This window comes from Pyxicephalus adspersus, unplaced genomic scaffold (assembly GCF_032062135.1).
Source record: "Pyxicephalus adspersus unplaced genomic scaffold, UCB_Pads_2.0 Sca34, whole genome shotgun sequence".
Classification (NCBI taxonomy): domain Eukaryota; kingdom Metazoa; phylum Chordata; class Amphibia; order Anura; family Pyxicephalidae; genus Pyxicephalus; species Pyxicephalus adspersus.
Genome location: NW_027317041.1, coordinates 13058 through 37210, shown reverse-complemented (window position 1 = coordinate 37210; position 24153 = coordinate 13058). Strand labels below are relative to the sequence as shown.

Here is a 24153-nt window from a genome sequence, read left to right as displayed (position 1 = left end):
ATACAGCACCAGATCTCATGCATGTTTGGCCACGTCATTCTTTTTACGTGCCACAGGATTTCCTGGGTAATGGATACTACAGCCTACCAGGATATGTGACTAAATATACCAGGGAGCAAAGGGAGGGTAAATAACACATCTCCTATTACTAGGTGTGAGTTAGGTGTTGGATGTAGGATGATGTTATGTATCAATAAAAAAATAATAGATTGTATTCAAATGTCATGTCAATATATATATGCTTGCATTGGGGCTAACTCTGCAGGGTTAAATTATTGTTTAGGTATAGCAGAAACATGAGCAGCACTTTACTTGCCTTACCCCTCACACCTCTGACAGCCACCATAGTCCTCTTACATCTCTCCACTTTAAAATGAAGGAATAATGCTCTGGCATTGTGGCGCAGAGGTCCCAAACCCCCCGGTCTACGACCCACTAGTAGCCCACTGCGTCTGACAGTTGGGCCGTGGCTCCGGCCGGTGCACCCACCAGCTGGGTCAGGCGAAGGATGCTCGCAGACTTAGGAAGGTGGGTGGGTTGTGTCTCTGGTTCTTGCATGGAGGTGGAACCTTCAGGAGCAAGGTAAAAAGTAAAAATCCTGTTTGCATCCCCCCAGATGATATAAGGAGCATTTACCCTTTGCAAGCCAGTGCTTTACCCAAAGCCATGCTGTAAAAAAAATCTGAAATTGACACACAATTGAAAAAAACAGCATTTTTTTTTTTAGGAGAATGTAAGCTGCTTGAACACAAGTCTGGTTATCTTAATGCTGGCACGGAAGAAAGGACAGCTACCCTACTACCTGCAGACCATACAGAACATGGAGTGCATGGAGAAATACCCCGGTTTCATCCTCAACAACTTCCACAGTCTCCTGCGGTTTTGGCAGCAGCATTACCTCAACAAGGACAAAGACAGCACTTGTTTAGAGAATGTAAGTAGGACTTTAAACCAACTTTAAGCCATCAACTACCCCAACCTTTATAACATGCGTTATGTTTAATGTACATGTCAATTTTTGTACATATATATTTCTTCCTTCTGACTATCACATTAATGTGAGTTGTGAATATAGTCATTGTAACAGGAGTTTCCCTAATATTATTAAACAGGATTTATATAGCGCCAATATATATTACACAGCACTGTACAATAAAATCTTAAGACCTTAACGTTATTTAAAGGGTTCCCCCATGGTTAAAAGGTCCAAAAAGGCTGGCCATATCTATAGGGCAATATTTAAAAATGCCTGTGTACAGGTACCTACTTTTTATGTTAAGTATGTTATTGGGGTACAGGTACCTACCTTTTATGTTAAGTATGTTAATTAGAACAGTAATAAAAGATATGCATATATTGGTAAAGCATAAAATGTCTCTTCTCTCTGTTTTGTCAGAGTTCGTGCATCAGCTTCAGCTACTGGAAAGAGACTGTATCTGTACTATTAAATCCAGACAGGACATCACCTTGTGCCATAGTAAGCTACATAGATGAGGCCTTTATGGACGTGGACAGAGAGTTCTCAGAGGAATAAAGCCTAGTAAGCGTTTACTTGCCGAACGGATGTGACATTCAGATGGGATATTGCTGAGGGGCGCAATCCAAGGATTTGTTGTACAAGCTTCTGTCCTGGGATGTCTAATGCACATGGAACGCGTAGTGTTTGGCATTACCTGCTGATGAAACTTTTCACAATATGCTACGTCTGTGCAATATATTCAGGGACGTCGTCAACCAGTTAACACTTTTATTTCTTCGTTCAGGACAATTTTATTTTATTTTTTTACCCCTCCAGCTTCCAAATGTGGAAGGGTGTTTTACACAAGAAGTGCCACAAGAGCTTAGCCTGGTCTTAAAACCTAAGATTTACCTTAATATCTTCAGATTGCTTTCATAATTGAAATTATTATTTTTTTTTCCCCAACAAGATTAGTGAAAAATATCAGAAAGTAACCACAATTGCCATACTCACCCTGGATAGATTTGTTCTCGGTTTTGGTGTCTTCCCATTTACAACCCTTTTAAAGACAAGCAGGAGTGGGACACAGCAATAATAATCACAACAAGGAGACCACTGAAACTTCTTTTTCCACAATATCCTCTAATTTGTTGGTGCTCATTAGGCTTCAAATCTTTGGGTTTTTTTACAGCCTTTTTGTAGTGCATTGGGTGTCCTCTGTTCACTTTTGCCTGGCTGTGATTGCTTATTAATAGATTTTTTTTCAGCCATAATTATCTCTTCTCTGTTTATGGGAGTTATTGGTGCAATCTTTACTCCAAATCAAGTAGTGAGATCAGATGAGGCAGCTAGTTGTGTCCTACACTCTATAAAGCAGTAATTATTATTTTCCAAGGCATTTAAAGTTTCAGGCATTTAGCTGAAGTTAGAATCAATTTTTGACTTTTGAGTCCCACACCTTCATACTATTGCTTCTTTATGTTAAAGAACTTGCTGAATAACAGAAAATCAGAGAGGAGTTGATGCAAAAATATTACAGGCAATCAAAGATCCTGGCTTTATCCCCTTTCATCTGAGCTTAATAGTTTACCCTCATATTTGTTTTCCAAGCCATTTTGTACCTGTCATTAAATGTGTAGGGCACAGTAATCCAAAGAAAACCTTCCCACCAATTTATTCTTCCCCAGGAGCGAGAAATTTCCCATTGGTTGCTTTGCATTACTGTATTCTGTATACCAATAAGCCTGAAGATCACTCTTATAAGCTGAAGAATCTTCAAAAAGTGTTCTGGTTCAAAGCTTTTGTCATTTTTTGCAGGCTTAAAAGACTGCCCAGTCAACAATTTTTTTCTTTCAGTGGTTGAGTTAATAGATTATGTTGCTTTTTATAATCTGCATATTGTCCCCTTTGGAAGTTCTTAAAGTTAAAAAAGGTGTTTTTTTTTTTTTTACTGTTTACATGTCTTCTTAAAAGGATATTGGATTAAAGCAAAGCCAAAGCACAAACCAGGGATGATGCACAGAGGGCACCCTGCTTATAAAGTTGTTATGCGGGCATCTTTTATTGTCTGCTCTTAATCTGGGAGGGTAAGCTGGCTGTGTTTTTGTTTATTTTGTGCCAGTCTCACTTTACTGCATTTACATAATAAGCATTACTGATTGTACTTTTATCTCTTTCCATGTTTGGTTTTTAATGAAGCTTTCCAACAGGCCAGCTGTTTTTTTTTTTTTTTGCACATGTATCTAACTCAGAATAAGAAACCCCTTTTTTGAAAGGTTTTATTGGGATTTTAATGTTTGAACTTTCTAGTAGGTTTTTTTTTTCACCTCTCCTTGTGAAGTGAGTATTTATCACAGTTTGGGAAGCATTCAGATAATGAAAACAAACCTGTGCTTTACTTCTGTCATCTCTTGCAGGAGTTACCAATCTCATGTACAATTCAGGAGTCATTCTGTCCAACCTTGAAAGTAACAGAAAACCTGAGACAAACAGGAAAGGCTGCCATTGATGCTTCTCATCCTGCAAATGCTAGGTTCCTTTAAAAACTTTTCTAGTATTTTGTGGCTCTTACCTAAAACAAATATAAAATTTAAATATGTTAAGTTTAGACATGCTTTGTTCTATACTGAACAGGTTATTATTATTATTATTATTAATAAACAGGATTTATATAGCGCCAACATATTACGCAGCGCTGTACATTAAATAGGGATAGTGTAGTAGTCAGGCAAAGATCATCTCCACAGGCAATGGAAAGGTTTGATTTAAATAGGCTCATGTCCATGCAAAGTAATTGACCTTGCTCTGATTGGACAAGGTAACAATTCTTAAATTCTATCCTTTTTTTTATATGCCAGTTGTAAAAAAAACTTCAATGAAGCCCTGAGGTGCTGGAAGACTATTTCACCCCACACTTTCCAACGGCCAATCTCTGCTGCCAAACTACTGCCATGGTATTAAAGAAGCAGCAAAGCAGTGCCAAGGTCTAGCACAGACCAAAGATCAAAACCATACACATTAAAAACCTCAGGTGGATGTTGACTATAGTAGAGTCCCTAGATTTAAATCCCGGCTTGGACACTGCAAGGAGTTTGCATGTTTTCCCTATGTGGGTTTCCTCTGGTGCACTCCAGTTCCCCTCACACCTCCATGAACATGTAGTTATGGTAATTGGCTCCTACAAAACCTTCTTCATCATTTGTGCCCCAGCATTAATGGCAGCTTCCACCTTAGTCATTTTACAACTGAATTGGCTTTGTGAACAATTTTGTTTAAACATCTTCCAAATATATTGAAATTTCTTCAAGAACCAAGAGCAACATCCGCATTGCCTTCACAGTATTACCAAAACGCCAATGTAGGCTAAAAGTGACTTCTGAATTCTGCTGGGGATTGGCTAAGATTCACCTATTTATTGTTTTATTTTATAGTTTTTGGCGATGGCCACCAGGCTCATCTGCTGTAATCCCGCTCTGGAACTGACTTTTCTTTTAACCTGTATAGTGTTCTGGTTTGCCCCATGAGATTCACTTTTATAACACAATTTGTTATATATATCTTGTTTTTATATCACTGCAATCTGTTTCTTTTATTGGGAGGCTGTATATTTTAACGTTTGATCAGTAAAGATCATAGTGGAGTTTGTTGTTCCCAAGGTAAAGTGTAACCCCATACAGTTAGTACATTTTGATCTGTCACTTGAACCCCAGACATTCTTTTATTGAGTATTTTGGACCCAGTGTTCTCTCTTTCCAAGCATTGCCAGGAATCAAACCCAATTGCAGTGATTCCTTGTGGAAACCGTTAGCGATTAAGCTGTTTGCCGTGAAAAAACTGTTGGTTACTGTATGGTATTGGGTACCACTATGTCCCACTGAGCATTTTGTGCAAGCCTGTTCATATTTTAAAGATTTCTTGATGATCCAAAACAAATCTTCACATTTCATCTGATCTGATGTTTACGTTCGGTTATTTTTTGCCCCCACCAAGAATATTTTGGTTTGTTTGATATATAAATATATATATAGAATAATTGTGTCTTAGAACTGATGTAAATAAAGAGCTACTTCTAATTTAAATCCTGTACTTGTGTGTTGATTGATGCTGCGTTATAAAAGAAGTTGGCTGCAGATAAACATTTTGGATGATGTGTGGAAGTGTAAAATATTTCTTTAACTTCTCTGGATGACCCCTTGTCACAAAAAAGAATTTGATGCCTGATGTACAGTTTTCTGACACTGGAGTTGGAGGTAATGGAAAACTTTCCAGTAGGGATTTTCTGGTTGTTTTGGTATCAACAGTCTTAGCGGGGCATTCTCCTGAGGGTCGTTTCTTGGCCAAGCTGAGTTGCCTAACTTCCTTTAAGGGCAGTGACATTTTAATGTGCTGTGTGGTCAGCGATACTTAGACCACAAAACTTCAAACCTTTTAGCATATAGGATAGGGACACGTTTTATATTGACCAGCTTGCCTGGAGTTTTGCCTTCATTATTTGGGAACTACTAGCTACGGGGGAAGAGCTAGAAAACTCTTGACTTTAAGCAGCCTTCTTTTGAAATGGTTTACCCTCAGTATGTTTGCATGCTGTAATAAGTGTTTCTGTGCTTTACTATGAGAATATTCCACTAAAAAACAACACCAAACATTGCACCTCAAAAGATTTTATTACATTTCAGTTATTGGGGGGGGAATTAAGGTGCAGGCAGGGAGTTAGGAGGGTATTGCCCAGCTGTTGCAGCTGTCCATGGAGGGATTGTGACGTCTTATCTCATTCTTCATACTGTCAGGAGAGACAAAAAAAAATGTTTTAACTTTACAGCATATTCATGCATCAATGGCATGGCAAAAATACTGCAAGTAGTATAGCTTACCTAAGAGGAGTCCTGCAGTCTGTGTTTCTCTATCATGGAGTAAACCCCCCCCTGAAATATAAAAATGACATTTCTTGATCAGCGGTATTAAAACCAAAGCAAATGCTATGAAAGAATTAAGTTCTCCATCAGATTTATTATTGGCTGTGTTGGCACTTGAGAAATTACCCCTCTTTATTAGCACTGTTGACCATTGTGTCTGGCTTAGGAGCAAATCCAATACTGTCATTGGAACAGAATGTAACTTTTCCCTTTTGTAAGTTTTGGTTTTGCATATACTTTATGTTCATCACTATGAGATAACTCATATGAGAAAATGAGAATGAGAAAATGATGAATATGAATAATAATGAGAAAAGAAACATATACTGCAGGAATCAAGGACACTGCCATTTCTGGCCAGCATCTGAAAATGCTTGTTTCCTGGCAGCCTTTAGTGTAACTGTAATAAGATAAACCTGCAGATTGATAATCAAGTCAGAGCTACTGAACTCCAAACCTTTTCCGAAAACTTTCCATGCCCCCCGTGTTTGCTATAACAAAATCCCTATTTAATCTTTGCATGCTCCAGCGGTGCCCAAAGTTATTTAGCTTATTTCTTTTGACCCCAGGGTATCATTGATTCACCTACTGAAGATGTATCATCTCATCAGCCTGGACAATGGAATGCTGCTTAGACTTTTATAATGTGAATGATCTATGCAGCAGAGAGGACACCTAGCTCTGACTCTGGAGCAGATGAGGAGGACGAGGGGCTGGCTTGTCACACATAGATCAGGTATGTATACTGGTAATGTAAAACAAATGGGGGCAGCATTCAAAATCATGTTTTAAGAATCAGCAAGTTACTGGATCATTAGAAAACTTGTATTGTTCAGATCAGCAGCAATGGTCACATTCTTCCTCACTACAGGCATCATTTTATTCTAAAACCAAATAGCTGGCTAGAATGCCAGGGGGTGGCCTGTGCTCGGACTACAGTAAGCTGTGCTCCCCCTTAAACTAAAGATTAAAATAGATCTAGCATTGGGTATATTCATATTGAATACATAGTAAGCAATGTGGATGTGTACCTCTTTCGGGTTTTTCCTTTTATTAGAGAACTGTACTACCCCTAACCATGCCTTTATCTAGTGCTAAGGTATCATGCATGATGTATGAACGAGTGCTGTACATACAGCGGTGATCTGCCCTATGGAGAGGGGAGGGCGAGAGAGACTGTGTGGCACCTGCTGCGCGCCCCCCCCCCTTCACTTCCATTACGGTTATTCATTGTCCATCGTCCAGGGATCTGCCAGGACGGTCATCCGGACGATGGACGACGAGCACTGTACACACACAAGATTCAATATTGGCCCTGAGCCGATAATCGGACGGGAACCATTGCACGCGTGTAACTAGCCTAAAGTGCAAAGATTTTTTTTTTTTTATCTGAGACTAATGAATAAAGATAATTTTTTTAATACTTCAATTGTGATATGTTGTAAACACAGGATTTATGAATCTAAATAGCTATGAAATTGCTAAATCGTATGGAAGGACATTATTACCCAGTTATCACCTTTGTGGAAACCACTTCTCTAGTCCGTGCACGCAGTTTATTGACTTGGGCCTCTGCAACGTCGGCACGCTCTTCTGCATCATCCAGTTCATGCTGAACCTTCCGGTATTTCACAAGGTTCGAGTTAGCTTGAGTCTCCTGTAATGGGGAAAAAAAATGTCCATTGGCTGTACTGGAAATCAGAAAACATCATTCACGTGTTTTCAGTTATGATGACCTGGTAATAAAGGCCCGTGTGTGGCAGTGTACAGAATACCTGTTGCCATGAGTTCTATTTATCAGATGTGAATGGTGCAGATTTAGGATTTATTGTATTTATATCACCCATAGTACCACCAATAGTAAAATCCTAATGCTAAATAACAGCAGATACCAGTTAGTGTAGTTCCTAAAATCTCTTTTGTAACCCTACAAGTGCATCTGTGTGTACAGCTTTCTCTTATTCTTCCTTCAAAGTCTTTCATATCTCTGTTGATCCTGCTAGTGATCTCTCTAGTGCTGCTTCCTGTTAAAGTGTTGCAACAATGCTGCACTGTTTGTGAATTAAGGGCAGAGTTGTCACACTCATGTAGGTTTTCCTGTTTGCACTACATTGGGCTAAGGAAATGTTGCACAGCATGTGGTATATCAGCATTGTCATTAGTGATTCAGCCTCTGTCCACACCAAGTCTTTGTAGCTGAAGCCCTTCCACTGTACACGGGGCAATGTAACTTCAGCAGGTAAACTATCAAAAGCTGCCCTTTGGCTGGCACAGGAAGCAGGAAGGTGCTGGTCTGGAAGATTTGTTTGAGAACATGTTAATTGTGGCATTGGAGAAAAAAAAGTGTAGCTCTTGTAAGCTGTAGAAGAGAACAGTGGGAGGTAATTCTTCCATAACGGTATTTTATTGTAACTTACAGCCTCCTCAGATTGGCGCTTGTAGCTCTTGACTTTCATCTGGAGTTTGTCTATCAGGTCTTGCATTCGTGCCAAATTCTTCCGGTCTTCTTCAGTCTAGAATAAAAGACCAAAAAATCATCTTACTCTGTAAATATGCTTCAGCCTGCCAGGTTTTCCTATGGTCTTTATGAGTGTTTTTGGCCAAAGATGCCTAATATTTTTTTAAAAGAAGGATTTTTTTTTTCTGTTCTGAAGAAATCAATTACCTTCTTTAATCTAAGTTTACCTGTATTTTAGGTGCTAGCATTAGTCTGATAACATTGGGGGTCATGTTGCGTTTTTATGGAATTTGTCAAAGAATAATGGAGGTTGTCGTTGCTGACTATCCCATTGGAAAATGCTCATTCATTATGCATTATTCTATTAATTTGTCTTTAATACTGTTGAGTTGCTGTCTCGAGACAAATATTTATGTAAGTACAGTAATTGTGACATTCATTTACATAATGCTTGTTTTGGGTCCATGGACTCAAAGCCACGGTGGCAGACACAGCTATGTACCTAGTGTTTTATAAAAATAGAACTGTAATGGTGGTAATCCTTCAGAAAAATCTCATGACAAAGTTATATTAGGGTTTAGAAAGTAGGATTGGGATAGCATTTTCGTCCAATTACATCCATATTACTTTTCTCCATGCAGGGTCCCTACACTCATCAAGTCAGTGAAGTTGAGTTATTCTGATGACTTGTGGGTTTACTTTATAAAGTTCCATATGAAGTTTTTACCTGGTAGGTAAGTTCCTTTATCCTCCTCTCATACTTTCGAATTCCTTTCTGAGTTTCCGCATTTTTCTTCTGCTCAATCTCCAGCTCTCCTTCCAGTTCCCTGACCTGTAATAGAATAGGTGTTAATAGAGTGACATAGTATGTAGATACGTTAGCTGTGTACAATGAAACCATTAAAGTAATGCAATTGAAACACGTTGACTCGAGTATAAACATAGGGCACAAAATGCAGCAGCCACTGCTGATATTTAAAATCAACAGAAATGCCAATGAAATTATTGTGAATATATACATTCCTGGTGTATTACTTTAAAACTTTTATTTATAACTAAGTTTCTGTTTCTATTAGCATTTTTAGGTTAAAAAAATCTCAGTTTATATTAGAGTATATAGGTAGATTGAAACTTAAAAATCAGCTGTACAGCTGTAACATGGACAACTTGGATTGGATATACTCCTGATTTACATGGGATTTACAAATGGGCGATGTGCTCTGCTCTCTATGGGATTTTGAAGCTGTCAGAGCACAAAATAAATAGTCACATGGAGAAAAAACAAAAGGAAATCACATAACTGTTTCTCCTTCATTAACAGAGCTGAATTTCAGCAGTTATACACTGCAGCCTTCAAGCTATGAATGGAGAACGATTAAACACCATTATTCGTTCTTCATTTTAAACTGACCTCAGGTATGTTCTGACTTGATATTAAACCATATCATGTACTATGGAACCTATGTATAATTTTTAGATCCCTATTTTAAATATTGTGGTTACACAAAAATTCTCAGTTTTGTACAATTACCACAAGGCAAGTACTCTTGGGCTTCCTGTTTTTTTTTCTTTAAACTGATATTTTAGCATCTGTTATATGTTTGTGTTTTGTTCCTATGTCTGCATTATTGCTTTCTCCACTATAAAAGGTTCAATCTCTGTGCTAGACATTCAATTAATTTCATATTATGAATGTAACGGGTAGCTGGAACACCCCAGTTGGGAGTTAAGCAGAAGCTGGCCCACCAAGCTCCATTAAATTATGAGATTTAGAGGTAAGATTACTAACCTTTGCTTCCAGCTTTTGTATCTGTTTTTTCCCTCCTTTCAAAGCAATTTGTTCAGCTTCATCAAGACGCATTTGTAGGTCTTTGATGGTCTGCTCCATGTTCTTCTTCATCCTCTCTAGATGGGCACTGGTGTCTTGTTCCTTCTTAAGCTCCTCTGCCATCATGGCTGCCTGCAAAGGTGACATAAACAATTATGATTATTAAACAGTATTTATATAGCACATATTAAGCAGTGCTGTACAAAGCTCATCGTCATATCACTAGATGTCACTCAGGGGATCGCAGTCCAATGTCCCTACCAAAGTCATATATCATTACCACAATTTATGTGGAGAGACCAATTCACCTAACTGCTTGGTTTTGGAATGTGGGAGGAAACCGGAGTACCCGGGTGAAACCCATGCAAACACAGGTGGACCTACAAACTCCATGCAGATAGTGTGCTGGAGGAGAATCGAACCTGGGACCTAGTGCTGCAAAAGCCAGAGTGCTAAGCACTGAGCCACCGTGCTGGCCATGTGACACTGTATTCAAACCAATGTTTGCCCTTGTGTTTAGTAAGAGCTGTCTTCAGGCCTTATCACATCACCCAAAAACAGGGTGCCACTATACCCTTGCAGTGACTTCCCAGCTTGGGTGTCAAAAGCAGGCAAAATTCAACATTTTATTACTTTGATTAATGTGACCATATCTATTTTTTGCAGGTAGAATATGGTTGCAAAGAAATGTTCTAGCAAACATGTCCCTGGTTCCTTCTCTTGCAAAAGACATGAAGTCTCATGTGATATACTACTGGTACATTTTCCAATTTCATTTAATTAGTTCAAAGTCCGACAGCCGGAACTATTCCTTACATCTGTAATGGCTTTTTTGGCCTTTTCTTCTGCATTCCGGCATTCCTGGACTGCTTCCTCCACTTCAGTTGTTAACTGAGAGATGTCTGCGTCCAGTTTTTTCTTCTGGTTAATAAGTCCAGTATTCTAATGAAGGAAAATATAAATAGTCAATATTTATTAACACGATACATGGTTCCACATCACAAGAAAAGCCTCTCCTCTACATTTCTTTTAAACTTCTAGAGAAAGTTATGCCTATAGCTACACTTGGTCTGGGGAGTGTTCTGGTCATTTTGTCTTTCTTTTTTTATTAGTTGCTTCTGACATTCTAAATGTAATTGACTTCAAAAGGTCTTAATGTACAAGCATTAGTTGTAATATCCAGGGTGATCTTGCACCATCTTGGTCTTGGCATTTCAACGAGGTACAAACGTTGACTGATTTAGTATATCACATATATTTCCTTAGTATCCCCATACAACTAATGGGTTACCACCGTGCCACTGCTATGCAAAATCAAGAACCTCCACCACCCTAAAGAAATTTTTCTAAACTTGACAATAGAATATGAAAGCTCAGTCTGTAAATTGCATAGCAAACTTTGTAAAACTTAATGACTAAGCCTTTATATATACCGGTAGTATGTTCACTGTCAAATGTGACTTAAACCCATAGTGGCTTACAGGAACTATATTTACAGACCTGAGAGTGAAGTAAGTTGACTCTTTCAGTGGCTTCTAGCAGCTCTTGTTCTGCTAGTTTCCTTCCTCTCTCGGCTTGTTCCAGTGCTGCCCTAAGTTCCTCAACCTCAGCCAGTAACAAGTTATTACGCCTCTCAAGGGCGGCAGCTTGTTCTTTAAGATCATCGTTGTGTCGGAGAGTGTCATCCAGTTCAATTTGCAAGTCCTACAAAAATGTATATTTCAAATATCAGTTATTCTGTCCAGGTAAGTTCCTCAGCTCCTTCTTACTGGATAACATCATCAAATTAACCAACCTTAATTTGGGATTGCAGGTGACGGACCATTTTCTGGGATTCTGCTGCTTGCCTATTGGCATGATTAAGTTGGATCTCCATCTCATTCAAATCACCTTCCATCTTCTTTTTGAGTCGGATGGCCTCATTCCTGGCTTTGGCTTCTGCATCTAGACTGGCCTGCATGGACTCCATGGCACGCTGGTGATTACGCCTGCAGGTGGAATTAGAATTATTATTACAATAATCATCATAACTAGAATTGATGTAGACAGCAACAACTATAATTTGTCTTAACTGCTAGAAATAATATCCTTTATTCTTAAACATCTTCCCTGTTTTTATATAGAAAACGCTCTTTCTGAAAAAAAAAAAAAGACTGCATACTGAATGTCATTTCCTGTTTGTATCCTTTTCCAAAAGTTTAAGGTCAAAATTTTGACATTTTATGCAAGCCGTTGAATATAATTTTTGGCATGATACTGTCCATGGCTTGCCTAATTCTATGTAATAGAAGATCATCTGGAATGGCTGTGTGAGCTCATGTCTGAATTCCCTGAAAGACTCTTAAGAGTTGTAATAAAAGATCTAAGGCCAAATGAAATAGGAGAGAAGGGACCTTAGACATATAGATAAGGTTAGACAATGGCTAGGCGCTCAGTAGAAAGGTTGTTGTAAATATATTGGATGTAGGGAGATATGATTCCTATGGCTTGCCTACTTCTAAAGGTGGGCAGGTCCTGAAATTTTATTCATTCCTCATACTGTTTTTAATCCTCAGTAAAAAAAAAAAAAAATAAAAGTTTAAAATCTGCTACAAAGTTTGATAAAACCTATACATAAGACTTTACCATGATTATTGTTGATAGAGCATCTATACACACCAATACTTCCACACTTATATTGGCTTCCTATTCATTGTCATGTGCACATTTTTTTATGAATGGCGTACTCCACACTATGTGTGTCGGAGAATGGATAGCTTGACATAGAACTAAGAACCCTTCATGTTCACACAAACCAGTCTCACCTAAGGTTTTCAATTTCTTCATCTTTTTCTGCTATCTTCCGGTCCACATCAGCTTTAATTTGAGAAAGCTCTAGTTGTATTCTTAAGGTTTTACTCTCTTCATGTTCCAGAGCGCCCTACGTTTCAAAGAAATAGAAAATTAAAACACTAAAATAAGCATTTTACTCTCCTGAACCATTTTCCCCTAAAAGACATGGGCCTCCTACCTCTGCCTCCTCTAGAGCTGCTTGGATGTCACTCTTCTCACTTTCCAGGGCCTTCTTTACTTTTTCTAGTTCATGGATCATTTTACCGCTGGCACTGATTTGATCAGTGAGATCAGCAATCTCCTCTGCGTTGGACAAAAATGAAACAATTAACTAATTTTAACGGCCTTGGACTGGGGTGTGCAGGCCCAACCAACAAGGCAAATATATGAGGGCCACCCCAGGTTAGGCAAATATTGGATATGTCGATAAGGTAAATAAGTCAGTTTGCAGTCAGTAAATGCAGTTTGTATTGAAGTTTTGTCCACAAAAGTCAAAATAATGTCCAATAAAACATTGAGCTCCTACATTATTGTAAAACACCTTATACCTTCAATAGAACTCAACATTTTACCTGAACATCTATGGCCATATATTGTTGCATCCTGTTGCACTCGAACATATTTTTTCTTGGTCAATTTTGATATTTTCCAGTCAAAATGTGATATTTTTGTGATAGTGCAGCCAGTTTTTGCACAATTTTAGCGTGTCTCAAAGTCCCATTTACCTTGCAGATTCTTGTTCTCACGCTTCATTGTCTCCAGATTATCCAGAGATTCCTCATATGCGTTCTTCAACTTAAAGAGCTCAGTGCTCAGGCTACGGGACTCCTTCTGTGAAGCCTCAAGCTCGGCCTGTGTTTCCTCATATTTCTGCTTCCACTCCGACAGGATTCGTAGTGAAGGACTCATACAGACTCAAGCAGCCTGCAGGGGCTTCCCGGGTCCCTATTTCAAACCAATGCTAATGGATGGTACTGATTTATAATGACTGAATGGTACTGATCCAGCCAGCTCACCAAAATTCAATGAAACAGACCAGCAAAAAGCCGCTTATACAGCAATAATCACCTGCTACACAGCATTGCCTCGGATGGCTCACCCCTCCAGTTGCCCGTTCTCACTTTCTGTAAGCCTAGAGGATCAATGCCCCCCCTCCCCACCATTCACAGACAACACCATGTAACCACCCTGGGCTTCAAGAAAAATGCCAGCAGGGTTTCTGGATATGTAAATCTGAGTTATAAGACACCCATGTTAATTACTTGAAAATCCACAGCTATCTTGTAAGGATATTTCGAAATCCTGAAGTATCATTGGGCAAAGCGACGTCATTCTGCTTTGAGACACAACTTCTAAACATTGCATACGGCTCTGTAATTAAGGGGATGACTTGTCATTAACTTGTATTTGTATAGCACTGGTATATTACTCAGCACTATACAGATTTCATAGTCATGTCACTAATTGTCCCTCAGAGGGACTCGCAATCTAATGTACCTACCATAGTCATTAACCCCCTGCCGCTCTAATTATGTCCGTATTTTTTTGTCAAAAGCAGTAGTTGTTTTGCATGGAAATTTGTTGTTTAAAATTTTAGGCCTGTAATTCCTAACTCCCGGGTATGATAAAGTTTGAAACACAAATGATAAATTTTAATATAATAAATAATTATATATAATTTTTTTAAATAAAATAAACCTTATAAAAAGTATTTTTTTGTCCCAACAAGAGTACAATAATAGAATAAACTTTTAGATTTATTTTTTATAACTTTATCACTGTGGTTAATGTTTTAAAACAGTGGTGTCAAACTCAAATACACTGCGGGCCAAAATAAAAACTTTGACAAAGTCACAAGCCAAACTTGAAGTTTATTGAAAAAATTGAGGAAGTTTTTCCTACTCATTAGATATAAAACCTTTTCATACGGAAACAAAGAGGTTTTGCTTAACATTCAATCTGAAACAAGCTTATAATAGAGAAATAGCAACGCTACTACAATTCACTGCGTCAATAAAACAGTCCAATGCGGGGCCGCTGGTCTATGGACGCAAGTAATGCCGGGAATTGTAGTAGTGGCGCGGTTTCAATGCCGTGGCAGGCAAGCTGCAATTCATATTTAGAATTCCTTTGGGGGACAAATTAGGCCCTCGGGTCAGAGTTTGACACCCCTGTTTTAAAGATTACAATGTAATCAGCTTTTATATTTCCCGCCAAGCCACACCTCCCAGGCGTACGGACGTTTTACACATTACATTGATCACACCGGGGATGTGATGCAGAAGCCAGCCGGGGATAACTGAGGACGCCGCTGGATCGAGGGGAGCACCTAGGATTTTTTTTTTCATGCTGGCAAGGGTTACTTTTCGCCTGAATTTTTTAAGGGTGCCATGTCCTTCCGCTAAGTAAAGTATTCTGGTTTTATAGAGTGACTGACATATTAAACATTGCATTTATACAGAGAAAGTTTCTAATGGGAAAAAAAAATTGTTTTTTTTTTTGGCAGTACAGTGGAGTTCATTAGTTGATAGGCCAATACATTTAAAAGTTGGAGCAAGAGTCAAAGCTTACAAAGTTCACCTGTCACTTCAATATCATGATAGTACATGTCCCATATAAAACACTGGCATTAATAATAATAATATTTTTGACATTAATGTTTTTTTTACTATCTAGCTAATGTTATCTGTCTCTACATCCGCCAAAGAAGCCAAAAGGCGAAACGCGTTTGTAATTTGATCCTTAATGCTGGCTGGTTGGAATATTTAAGGTAGAATCAGGCCCTGGACAAGGTAGCAGCATCTACAACTGTCAACAAAGGGTATCCTCTCAAAGTGACAGACAAGGTGCACTGTTTTTTTTTTTTGGTTTTTGCTGGAGCATGAAGGTTGTAGCTGAGCCCCTGCACATCCATTGGGCCCTAGGCGCCTGTCTAGGTTGCCCCCTAGATAATCTGGCTCGGCCCCTTCTGTTTTTAACCTCAATTTGATGTCTCCAGACAACTTTATGAAAAAAAAACATTTTGCATTACGCACGCTTTGGTGGATGTTTTTAAATTGAACATACCATTCTCAGTTTGCAGCCTGGCTCTGTGCAGGGAAATGTCGCCCAACTGTCGCTGCAGTTCATCCACTTTACTTTTGGCTTCACTTAGCTGATCTTCATAAGTCCGACACAACTTCTCAGCAGTCCCCTTTGACACAAAATACATTGGTTACTTTTATTATTCCAGGCCAAACATCACTCATCCTTTTTGTTGAATGGCACAGAATGGAATAACTTACCTTATTTTTGAGTAGTTGCTCAATATTTGAAGAAAAGTCGTCCAGCTCCATCCTCATCTCGCTCTTTTCCTTCTCTAGCTTTTGTTTCACCCTCTGCAGGCTGTCGATCTGCTCACCCAGCTCAGCCACAGTATCGGCATGTTTCTTCCTCAGGCCTGCGGCGGTGGCTTCGTGGTGTAGGGTGGCTTCCTCCAGATCTCTTCGCAGCTTCAGGAATTCAGCTTCTCGCTTCTTGTTCATCTCAATCTGTACTGAGGTGGCCCCACCAGCTTCCTCCAGCCGTTCGCTCAGCTCTTCAAGCTCTTTGGCCACCTCGGCCCTCTGTTTCTCCACCTTCGCTCGGGTGGCTCTTTCTGCTTCCAGTTCCTCTTCCAGCTCCTCAATGCGGGCCTAAAGGGGCAGAATAAAAAGTTCATTAGGTGACTACTGGAAGAAATGCAATTATGCATTGAACAGGGTGGTAGATACTATTGGCCGGACTTAATAAAGCGCTCCATGGGATTATCATGGGAGAAAACATTTGCCAAATAGTAGCAACTGATTTTTTTTTTTTTTTAAAACCATACCAGTTTTGTTGGATCACTCCCATGATAGTCTATTTTCTCCAGTCTTGGAGAGCTTTAATATAGGCCCTTATGTATTACTGTGTCACTTGGGCTGAGAAATATATTGCTGTTGCCTTTACTGAGCCCCTCCTGAAAATGTTTATGTCCTAGCAGTCATAGCTAAATTTCTGACTTCAATACTTTCTATGTCACCAGCCGACTCCTTTTTTACATTCTTGTTCTTATAGAAACCATTAGATGAGCATAACAGCCAGACAGTTAAAATTTTCAGGAGACACCTTGCATGGACCCCAACATTGCTTCCACCAAAAAGTTGTGTTTATTAGTTTTGGGTGGTTGAGCCACCCTGTGCATGAGCTCAGAATGTTGATTCTCTGCAAACTTTTATAGTTGTGCTTTGGCAATTGGGAACAATTTTAAACTTAATTGCATGTGTAAGCAGGGCATCAGAGACATTTGGTCTTCATTTGGTTGTACATTTGATTCATCTTGATTGATTGTTGTAATATGTGCAACCAAAAACAAATGCTCCTTGGCATAATTCACTTTTAAAGTTTTGCCCTTTCCGTAGTGGCTGTGTTATAAATCTAAACTCGGTATGCAACATGTGACAGTTTTCAACACTGTACAAGGGCAATGAAAATAGTCGCGTGATGGTGCATGTAGTGTTAATGCGTAACTGTATTTTCCACTTTGACTGTTTGATATTTGAGCTGATGGGGTGGCTCTAGACTTTTGCTATGCTCAGTATGCACCAGATAATTCTGCAACCTGATAACTGCTCTGTGCGTTCATGGATTTTAAACAACCGTTTGTTCTTTCTATAAATTGTGTAGCCTCCACCAGAAAATTGGCAGCTGGTTTTATAAATATTATATTTCATGTTTTTATGTCTAAATCCAAAGCACATTCCGCTCCATGCTTTATAACTTCATGAAAAAGACAATATGGTGCTTAAGTGGTTGGTTTTGCTTTTTTAACTGTAGTAATAGATTCAAATAACTGACACTGTCCATATGCAGTTTGTATGGTCAGTTATATCTCACAACTACCTGCACACCGGCACATCCACAGGGTGTGAGAATTGGATGTCAGGTAAAGTGTGTTGGTTTCTCCTATGATCCAGACAGAAAAAAGCTACATTGACATATATATAAAAATAACCACTATAAAGCTAAACTCCAGTCTTCCCTTCAATCTTGCACGGTTGTACCAACTCTCCTGTACCAAAACTACTTACTTACTTCGATTTCACTGCACATTGTGAGCGCCTCACATTAAAAGTTAAAATGTTCTTATTCTATTATTATTATTATTATTAATAATAATAATAAAAATAAACAGGATTTTTATAGCTCCAACATGTTACGCAGCGCTGTACAATAAATAGTGGTTGCAAATGACAGACAGATACAGACAGTGACACAGGAGGAGGAGAGGACCCTGCCCCAAAGAGTTTTGTTCAGACTAGTAGATTGCTCTGGGGTTCATCACACCCCTGAACCCATTTCTGGGGTGGGAACCTACATGTAAAGTCTCACCCATTGCAGCACATAGGCAATAAATGGGGGGGGGGAGGGAGTAGTTCATAATTGCCTGCTGTCATCAATATGCTGGTTCTTTAGGAATCAGTGCAGTGGTGTGGGCAAGGTGGCCAAGAACCATCTCACTGCTTGCATTATTGCCCGTGAGAGAAGTAATGAGACTTGCAATGGATGCAACAATTCAATACAACAGGAGTGTTACAATACTTGTGGGGATAAAGCCTAAAAAAAAGCTGGCGAATTGTAAATGTTTTTCAGTGGAAACTTTTTGTGTTGCTTTTTGACAACAAGCCTAGTGTCGAATAGATGTTTCAGATCGGGCACATATACTGCCTAAAGTATGACCCCAAATAGTACATCCTATTCTACTATCCTATCCATGGATGTAAATCCAAACGCTGCTAGTATTCTCAGCTCAGTGGTTCGGGCAGAAAGTGAGAAGCCCCACTGGTCACAGCAATTAACAGCAGAATGTTTTGACCTTTCTCATCCCTTTGAAGAACCCAACCATGGCTATATGAATAAACAACACACACAACATTCACCAATGCCATTGCTTTCTTAAATGATGAATGGAAAGTAAAACAAATGAAAGAAGTTTGCAAAAGTTTATGACTAAAAACTACTTGTAGCTGCTACTACTATAGTTTTGGGTTATCTTGCCTTAAAGGGTTTCTTTGGAATTTCATTGGGCTTGCAGTCAGGACTCACACCACCATTCTAAAATATGGGATTTCCTATGCTTGGTCTACTAAGTTTTTGAGTTATTATTATTAAACAGTTTTTATATAGTGCCAACAAATCACTCAGAGCTGTACATTAAAAAGGGACTGATACAGACAGTGATACAGGAGGAGGAGAAGACTTTGCCCCGAAGAGCTTACAATCTACGAGTTACTCCCATGTTCTGAATTTCTATCATATTGCATTATTGAATTATTTTTGGAGTTCGCATTACCTTGTCACAACTATAAAGAACCTCTATCAGTATCAGTTTCACTAAAACATTCTCCGAGGATAAACAATCCCCATTGCCATTGAAAAACATGGACCTGGAAGATTCTCCACCAAAGAACGTTTCAGTGAATGTCAGATTCACTGTTTTATAAATAGACCCCTAAGTGTACAGCATCATGTTTGATAGTATATATGTACATATATATTTATATATATATATATATATATATATATATATATATCCAAAGTCAGAGCAGCAACAGCTGAACTCAACCACATGTGTCGATTGCCACAGTTGCAGATTACAAAGAGCCATGATGGGGTTAAACATGTGCCGCTTGGTCCTCTTCAAAGGCACTTAAAGACAGCACCAAGGAGGATTGCCAGGAATGTAGACATTACACTTCTAATTAAGAACTGCAAGAGGCCCTCACAGTTCCATGTATAAAGTGCTGTAAATCAAATGCGTGCTGGCTTGGCTTAGCACGTAGGATGTATGTATATTTAACAGATTAAAGGTGAGCACTGGCAAGGGACAGACCCTCATTAGGGGTTCAGCACAAGCACTTAAAAAGATTCAGAACATTAAAGAAGACATTCTGTTTGCTGATGATAAGTTACCAATGACCACCATTAAATTATATTTTGAATTTTTGATAAGGATACCCACCTGATTCATTTCCATTTTGAAAAGTGGGCACTAGGGGTATCTGCCAGTAGTTGCACCTCTTCCCTGCTTAGTATAATTTTCATGTTTCGCCAGGTTGATTGCACATGTTAATGAAGTCATTGTCAGACAGACAAACCTAATCCAATATATATTTCAGACTTTAGGCGGGCTCAGACAGGCGATCAGAAATGTGGTTCCCGTGTGGCTGTTGGTGGTCGGCTCCAGCAGTTGCTGAGCTGGTTCTTGGGCTATCTTCAAACTGGCAGTGAGATTGTGGGGTGGTTACTGCTTCTTCTCTGAAGTGCTTCATAGGGTGGAAGGGTTCATGTAGCCTCTCACTTGATACAGGAAGGGACACAACCCCCAAATTAAGTTATCTGTCTGCTGTATTCAGGAACAAGTCTTGATACATGAAGAAAAAAACTCATCATTTGACAATAATAAGGATCTTTTATATGCTAAAGATCCAATGAAATGGGGGTGTGCTAATGTAATTTCCTTATTCCCACTGGAATGGCCCCTAGACATTGGACCAGCAGCACCTTCCAGTATCAGAGTACCTTTATTCAATCTTCTTCCTCTTCCTAGCTCATAATTGTGTGGATTTTTATATATTTATGAATATACAGTAAATACATATGTTTTCAGAGGTCCTCTCTCCACTTCCTATTGATGAGTACAGTCCTTTTCGATGTGGTACAGCCGCATATTAGCAGGAGGCCGGCTGCGAAAAAACAGCGACAGGCGGTTACTAAATTCAAAATTGTGAGGCAAAAAGACCCCTTGTTAAGAAAAAGTACCTGCGTAATGGTACAGAATCTGAAGTCATGGCATTTGTTTCTTTTTCTGAATCTTTTCACCTCAGGGCAGGATGCATTTTATATAGAACTATTGTACAATAGGAAGTTTGATGTCTTTGTAGGTAGGACATATGAGTTAATTAAAATATTCATTGCTCCTGCAGCAAGTTTTTGTATTGTAAGGTTTGCAGTTCAGAGGATCTTGGGAATGTGTGTAATGAAACATGCTGGCCTAATTATTTTCGTTATATTTGGGTAGAATGGAGTAATTATTTATTTTATCCTTCTCATTGCTGTCTATCTGATAAACATAGCATGTCTGCAGTCATGCATGGACTTCTTTGAGAAGGATATTTTGTGTCTTGCTTTCCAGTCAATCATATCTTGACGGTTAACATGCTAACAGGAAGAAAAAGCAAGTAGTAACTTCAGCAGTCTGCTGTTGCTCATTCACTGTCCAGTCACTGCCTAGGCAGGGAGGTAAACATTCTGTCTTGCATTACCGTAGCAAAAAAACATCAGGATATCAGCCTGGCTTTGCTGTGGCAGGGCATTCACCTTTTAGGACAAAGGACTCTTTGTTAGATAAAACAGCTTGCAATTTTAAAAATTTCCAACCTTTTATTTAGCTTCTTGATACATATTTAAACTTGTGAACAACAGTTTTGTGCAGAAAGGTTAAAAAAATATTCTGTGATATTTTCCTTTATGATTTCCATTATCAGCTTACTTGCTTACCTTTGTAAAAGCTTACAACGTAAATCCAAAAATATTCTTGTTGAGAGGCATTGGCAGATTAAAGTTACTTGTAGGCTTGCTTTATTTCTCAATTTTTCTGTTCGGGGTCCTTGGTCTTCAACGCTTCTTGGCAAGGAGCCGGAATTCCTACACACCGCCATTGTTTGATCCATGCTTGCAAAAATGAAGGAGCTTCAAGAAGTCTTTACACAGCATTTGTTAATCTCCAAAGCCCTTGGAGGAGTTTTTTTTTTCATTTCACACTAGTGTTTTATTGCCATGGATTTGATCACCGATACATTGAGAATGAACTGTGGAACAGGTAACATTTTTCAGTTGCTTTTTATTTTTAATGCTAAACTCTCACTTCAAAAATGTACACTTTACACATTCTGCAAAGACCACAGAAGAATAAACAACCTAAGCAGAGCTGTAGAAAGGACCCAGGTGTTCCTCTCTCAACTACAGGGTGAGGGTAATCCTTTTTATTGTCAGCATTTTTTTAAAAAAATCAAAGCCTACTTGCAGCCTCTTCCCCCAATAAACATTAGCAGTAAAAGCAATAAAAACAAAACACTGGAAGGAAAATGTAAAAAATAGATGCATCTCAGTCTCTGGCACATTTGCCTAGGTGAAGAAAGCAGCACAGGCCTTTCTGTGAGATGCTGGGAAAGCTGAGTTGCAAGAATGAACCTCTTGCAATGAACCGGAGTGCATTTGTAGCAGGAATACCCGCTCCCATTGACCATTCTGGCCAGAATGCATGATAATTTCAGCCTTGCCAATTGTTTTTCAAGCCATTTGAACTGGGGGAGCGGAGGGCTGCTGGACAAGTAGATCTTCTACATTCCCTGGAAGGTCAACTTTAAATCATTATTAAATACATTTTTTAATAACAAGCAGTGTAAATAGCTAAACTTTATTTTGTATTAGCCCTGCCACTATACAGAACAACTGAGGGACAAACAGAAGGCACAAAATATGGCCATTTGTTCTGAAAAAAATGTGCTGATAGTAAAAGCAATCAGAAAGATTAGCTTATCACCTTGCTGCTTCTCCTTTTACTGTGCAGTTACAGAGTGGATTAGGAAAGTGTTGCTTAACTGCGTTGTAGAAATATCAAGCCTACTACCCTGCCAGATAAGGCTGTGCAATGTATATCTCTGAAATGAATGGACAGAAGCACAAATCATTTGACAGTTCTACTTGTTTTTCATCTGTGTATTTAGCTGTTACCTTGTGTATGATTTTAGCTAATCAGTTTCCTTCTTTTTTTAAATGTAATAATTGTTTTCTAGAAATATCAAAGTCATCAGAAGGCGTCTTACAGATGTCTATGAAAGAGGATCTTTAGATGAAAAGAGGCGTCTATATGTGTAAGTAATTGGGTTTTAACATTTGATTTTTGAAATTACTGTAAATTTAAAATATGTAAATGTGAAAAGGGTTTAAGAAGTTGCCAAAGTTTGTAAGTGTGTGTGTGTGTATATATATATATATATATATATATATATATACAATTTTTAGCTTCAGAAAGGCCAGGTCTGGATTGTTTTGTTTTGCCAAAGGGTATGTCTCACCAAGAGGCTTCGTCTAGAAGTAGGCATGAATGGTTTGTAAGTAACGCAGCAAGGCACCAAGTCAGCAGGCAGAAAATAGCCAGAACTGGACTAAAGGTCAGCCAAAGGATAGACAGGTCTGAATCTAAGAATATTTAATTAGATGAGTAACAAGGCGCAGATATAAACCAGGTCTGTAGTGCAAAACAAGGTCAAGAAATTTTGCTCTACTAAAAAGAGGGATATACTCTATAAATACATTTGATGTATTCTTAGTATCTGTGACTCTGTATGAAAACACAAGTTCTGTGTTCAGTAATGCTGTTTAAATTGTATTTGTTAATGATGGTGATTTGTGTATAGCTAACGAGTGTAATGTCATTTGTTGTAGGGATGGATACGAGGTTGCAGTAGCATATTTCAGAACTGGTTACATGCCTCAGGATTACAATGAACAGGTCTGTCTATTATAATGTCTTTCATATATGACTGGATTGCTACACCTATAAGCATGATCTGATGTAATTAGTGTTGGGTTTCACCCAGCTTTCGACATTTAAAGCTGAACTAAACTTGCATTCATTGGCTCCCGCAGCAGCAATGACATCTTCGCTTGGTCTTCTTACAGGTTCAGGATCTTTAGACATTTTGATTGGCTGTCCTAGAATGACATAAACTTGAGTGTGTGAGCAGGTGTTAATTCATTCCATTTTTTTTCCCCAACAAGATTAGTGAAAAATATCAGAAAGTAACCACAATTGCCATACTCACCCTGGATAGATTTGTTCTCGGTTTTGGTGTCTTCCCATTTACAACCCTTTTAAAGACAAGCAGGAGTGGGACACAGCAATAATAATCACAACAAGGAGACCACTGAAACTTCTTTTTCCACAATATCCTCTAATTTGTTGGTGCTCATTAGGCTTCAAATCTTTGGGTTTTTTTACAGCCTTTTTGTAGTGCATTGGGTGTCCTCTGTTCACTTTTGCCTGGCTGTGATTGCTTATTAATAGATTTTTTTTCAGCCATAATTATCTCTTCTCTGT

General features: G+C 38.7%; 2 protein-coding genes and 1 long non-coding RNA gene across 3 annotated transcripts; 2 read left to right on the top strand and 1 right to left on the bottom strand.

The window, feature by feature from the left end:
• Positions 1-727: 727 nt before the first annotated feature.
• LOC140344807 (short transient receptor potential channel 4-associated protein-like) lies at positions 728-5037 on the top strand (the record flags this gene model as incomplete). The annotated part of the gene is given in 2 exon segments (XM_072432016.1): positions 728-934; positions 1397-5037. Coding segments are annotated over 2 exon segments (345 nt in total), but the record flags the coding sequence as incomplete, so codon positions are not given.
• Positions 5038-5601: 564 nt separating this feature from the next.
• On the bottom strand, positions 5602-18101 carry LOC140344811 (myosin heavy chain, skeletal muscle-like). Its single transcript, XM_072432018.1, has 15 exons — positions 18084-18101; positions 16274-16663; positions 16025-16182; positions 13715-13893; positions 13168-13292; positions 12962-13077; positions 11953-12145; positions 11658-11861; positions 10974-11099; positions 10119-10289; positions 9057-9161; positions 8289-8384; positions 7391-7528; positions 5830-5880; positions 5602-5738 (listed from the first exon to the last, which is right to left on the bottom strand). Exons 1-14 carry the CDS (start codon positions 18099-18101, stop codon positions 5830-5832), a joined length of 2070 nt encoding a protein of 689 aa, XP_072288119.1. The 3' UTR covers positions 5602-5738.
• A 3731-nt stretch (positions 18102-21832) lies between these two features.
• On the top strand, positions 21833-23745 carry LOC140344809 (uncharacterized). Its single transcript, XR_011923672.1, has 3 exons — positions 21833-21870; positions 22847-22924; positions 23499-23745. It is a non-coding gene; the product is annotated as an uncharacterized lncRNA (long non-coding RNA).
• The last annotated feature ends 408 nt before the right edge of the window (positions 23746-24153 follow it).

What these genes read in the sequence shown, in the direction of transcription:
- LOC140344811 (XM_072432018.1), bottom strand. An exon ending in TTAAAAACATCCACCAAAGC is followed by an intron (nt 13,894 to 16,024) that starts GTGCGTAATGCA and finishes AGTCTGTATGAG; the next exon opens with TCCTTCACTACGAATCCTGT. An exon ending in TGAGAACAAGAATCTGCAAG is followed by an intron (nt 13,293 to 13,714) that starts GTAAATGGGACT and finishes TGTCCAACGCAG; the next exon opens with AGGAGATTGCTGATCTCACT.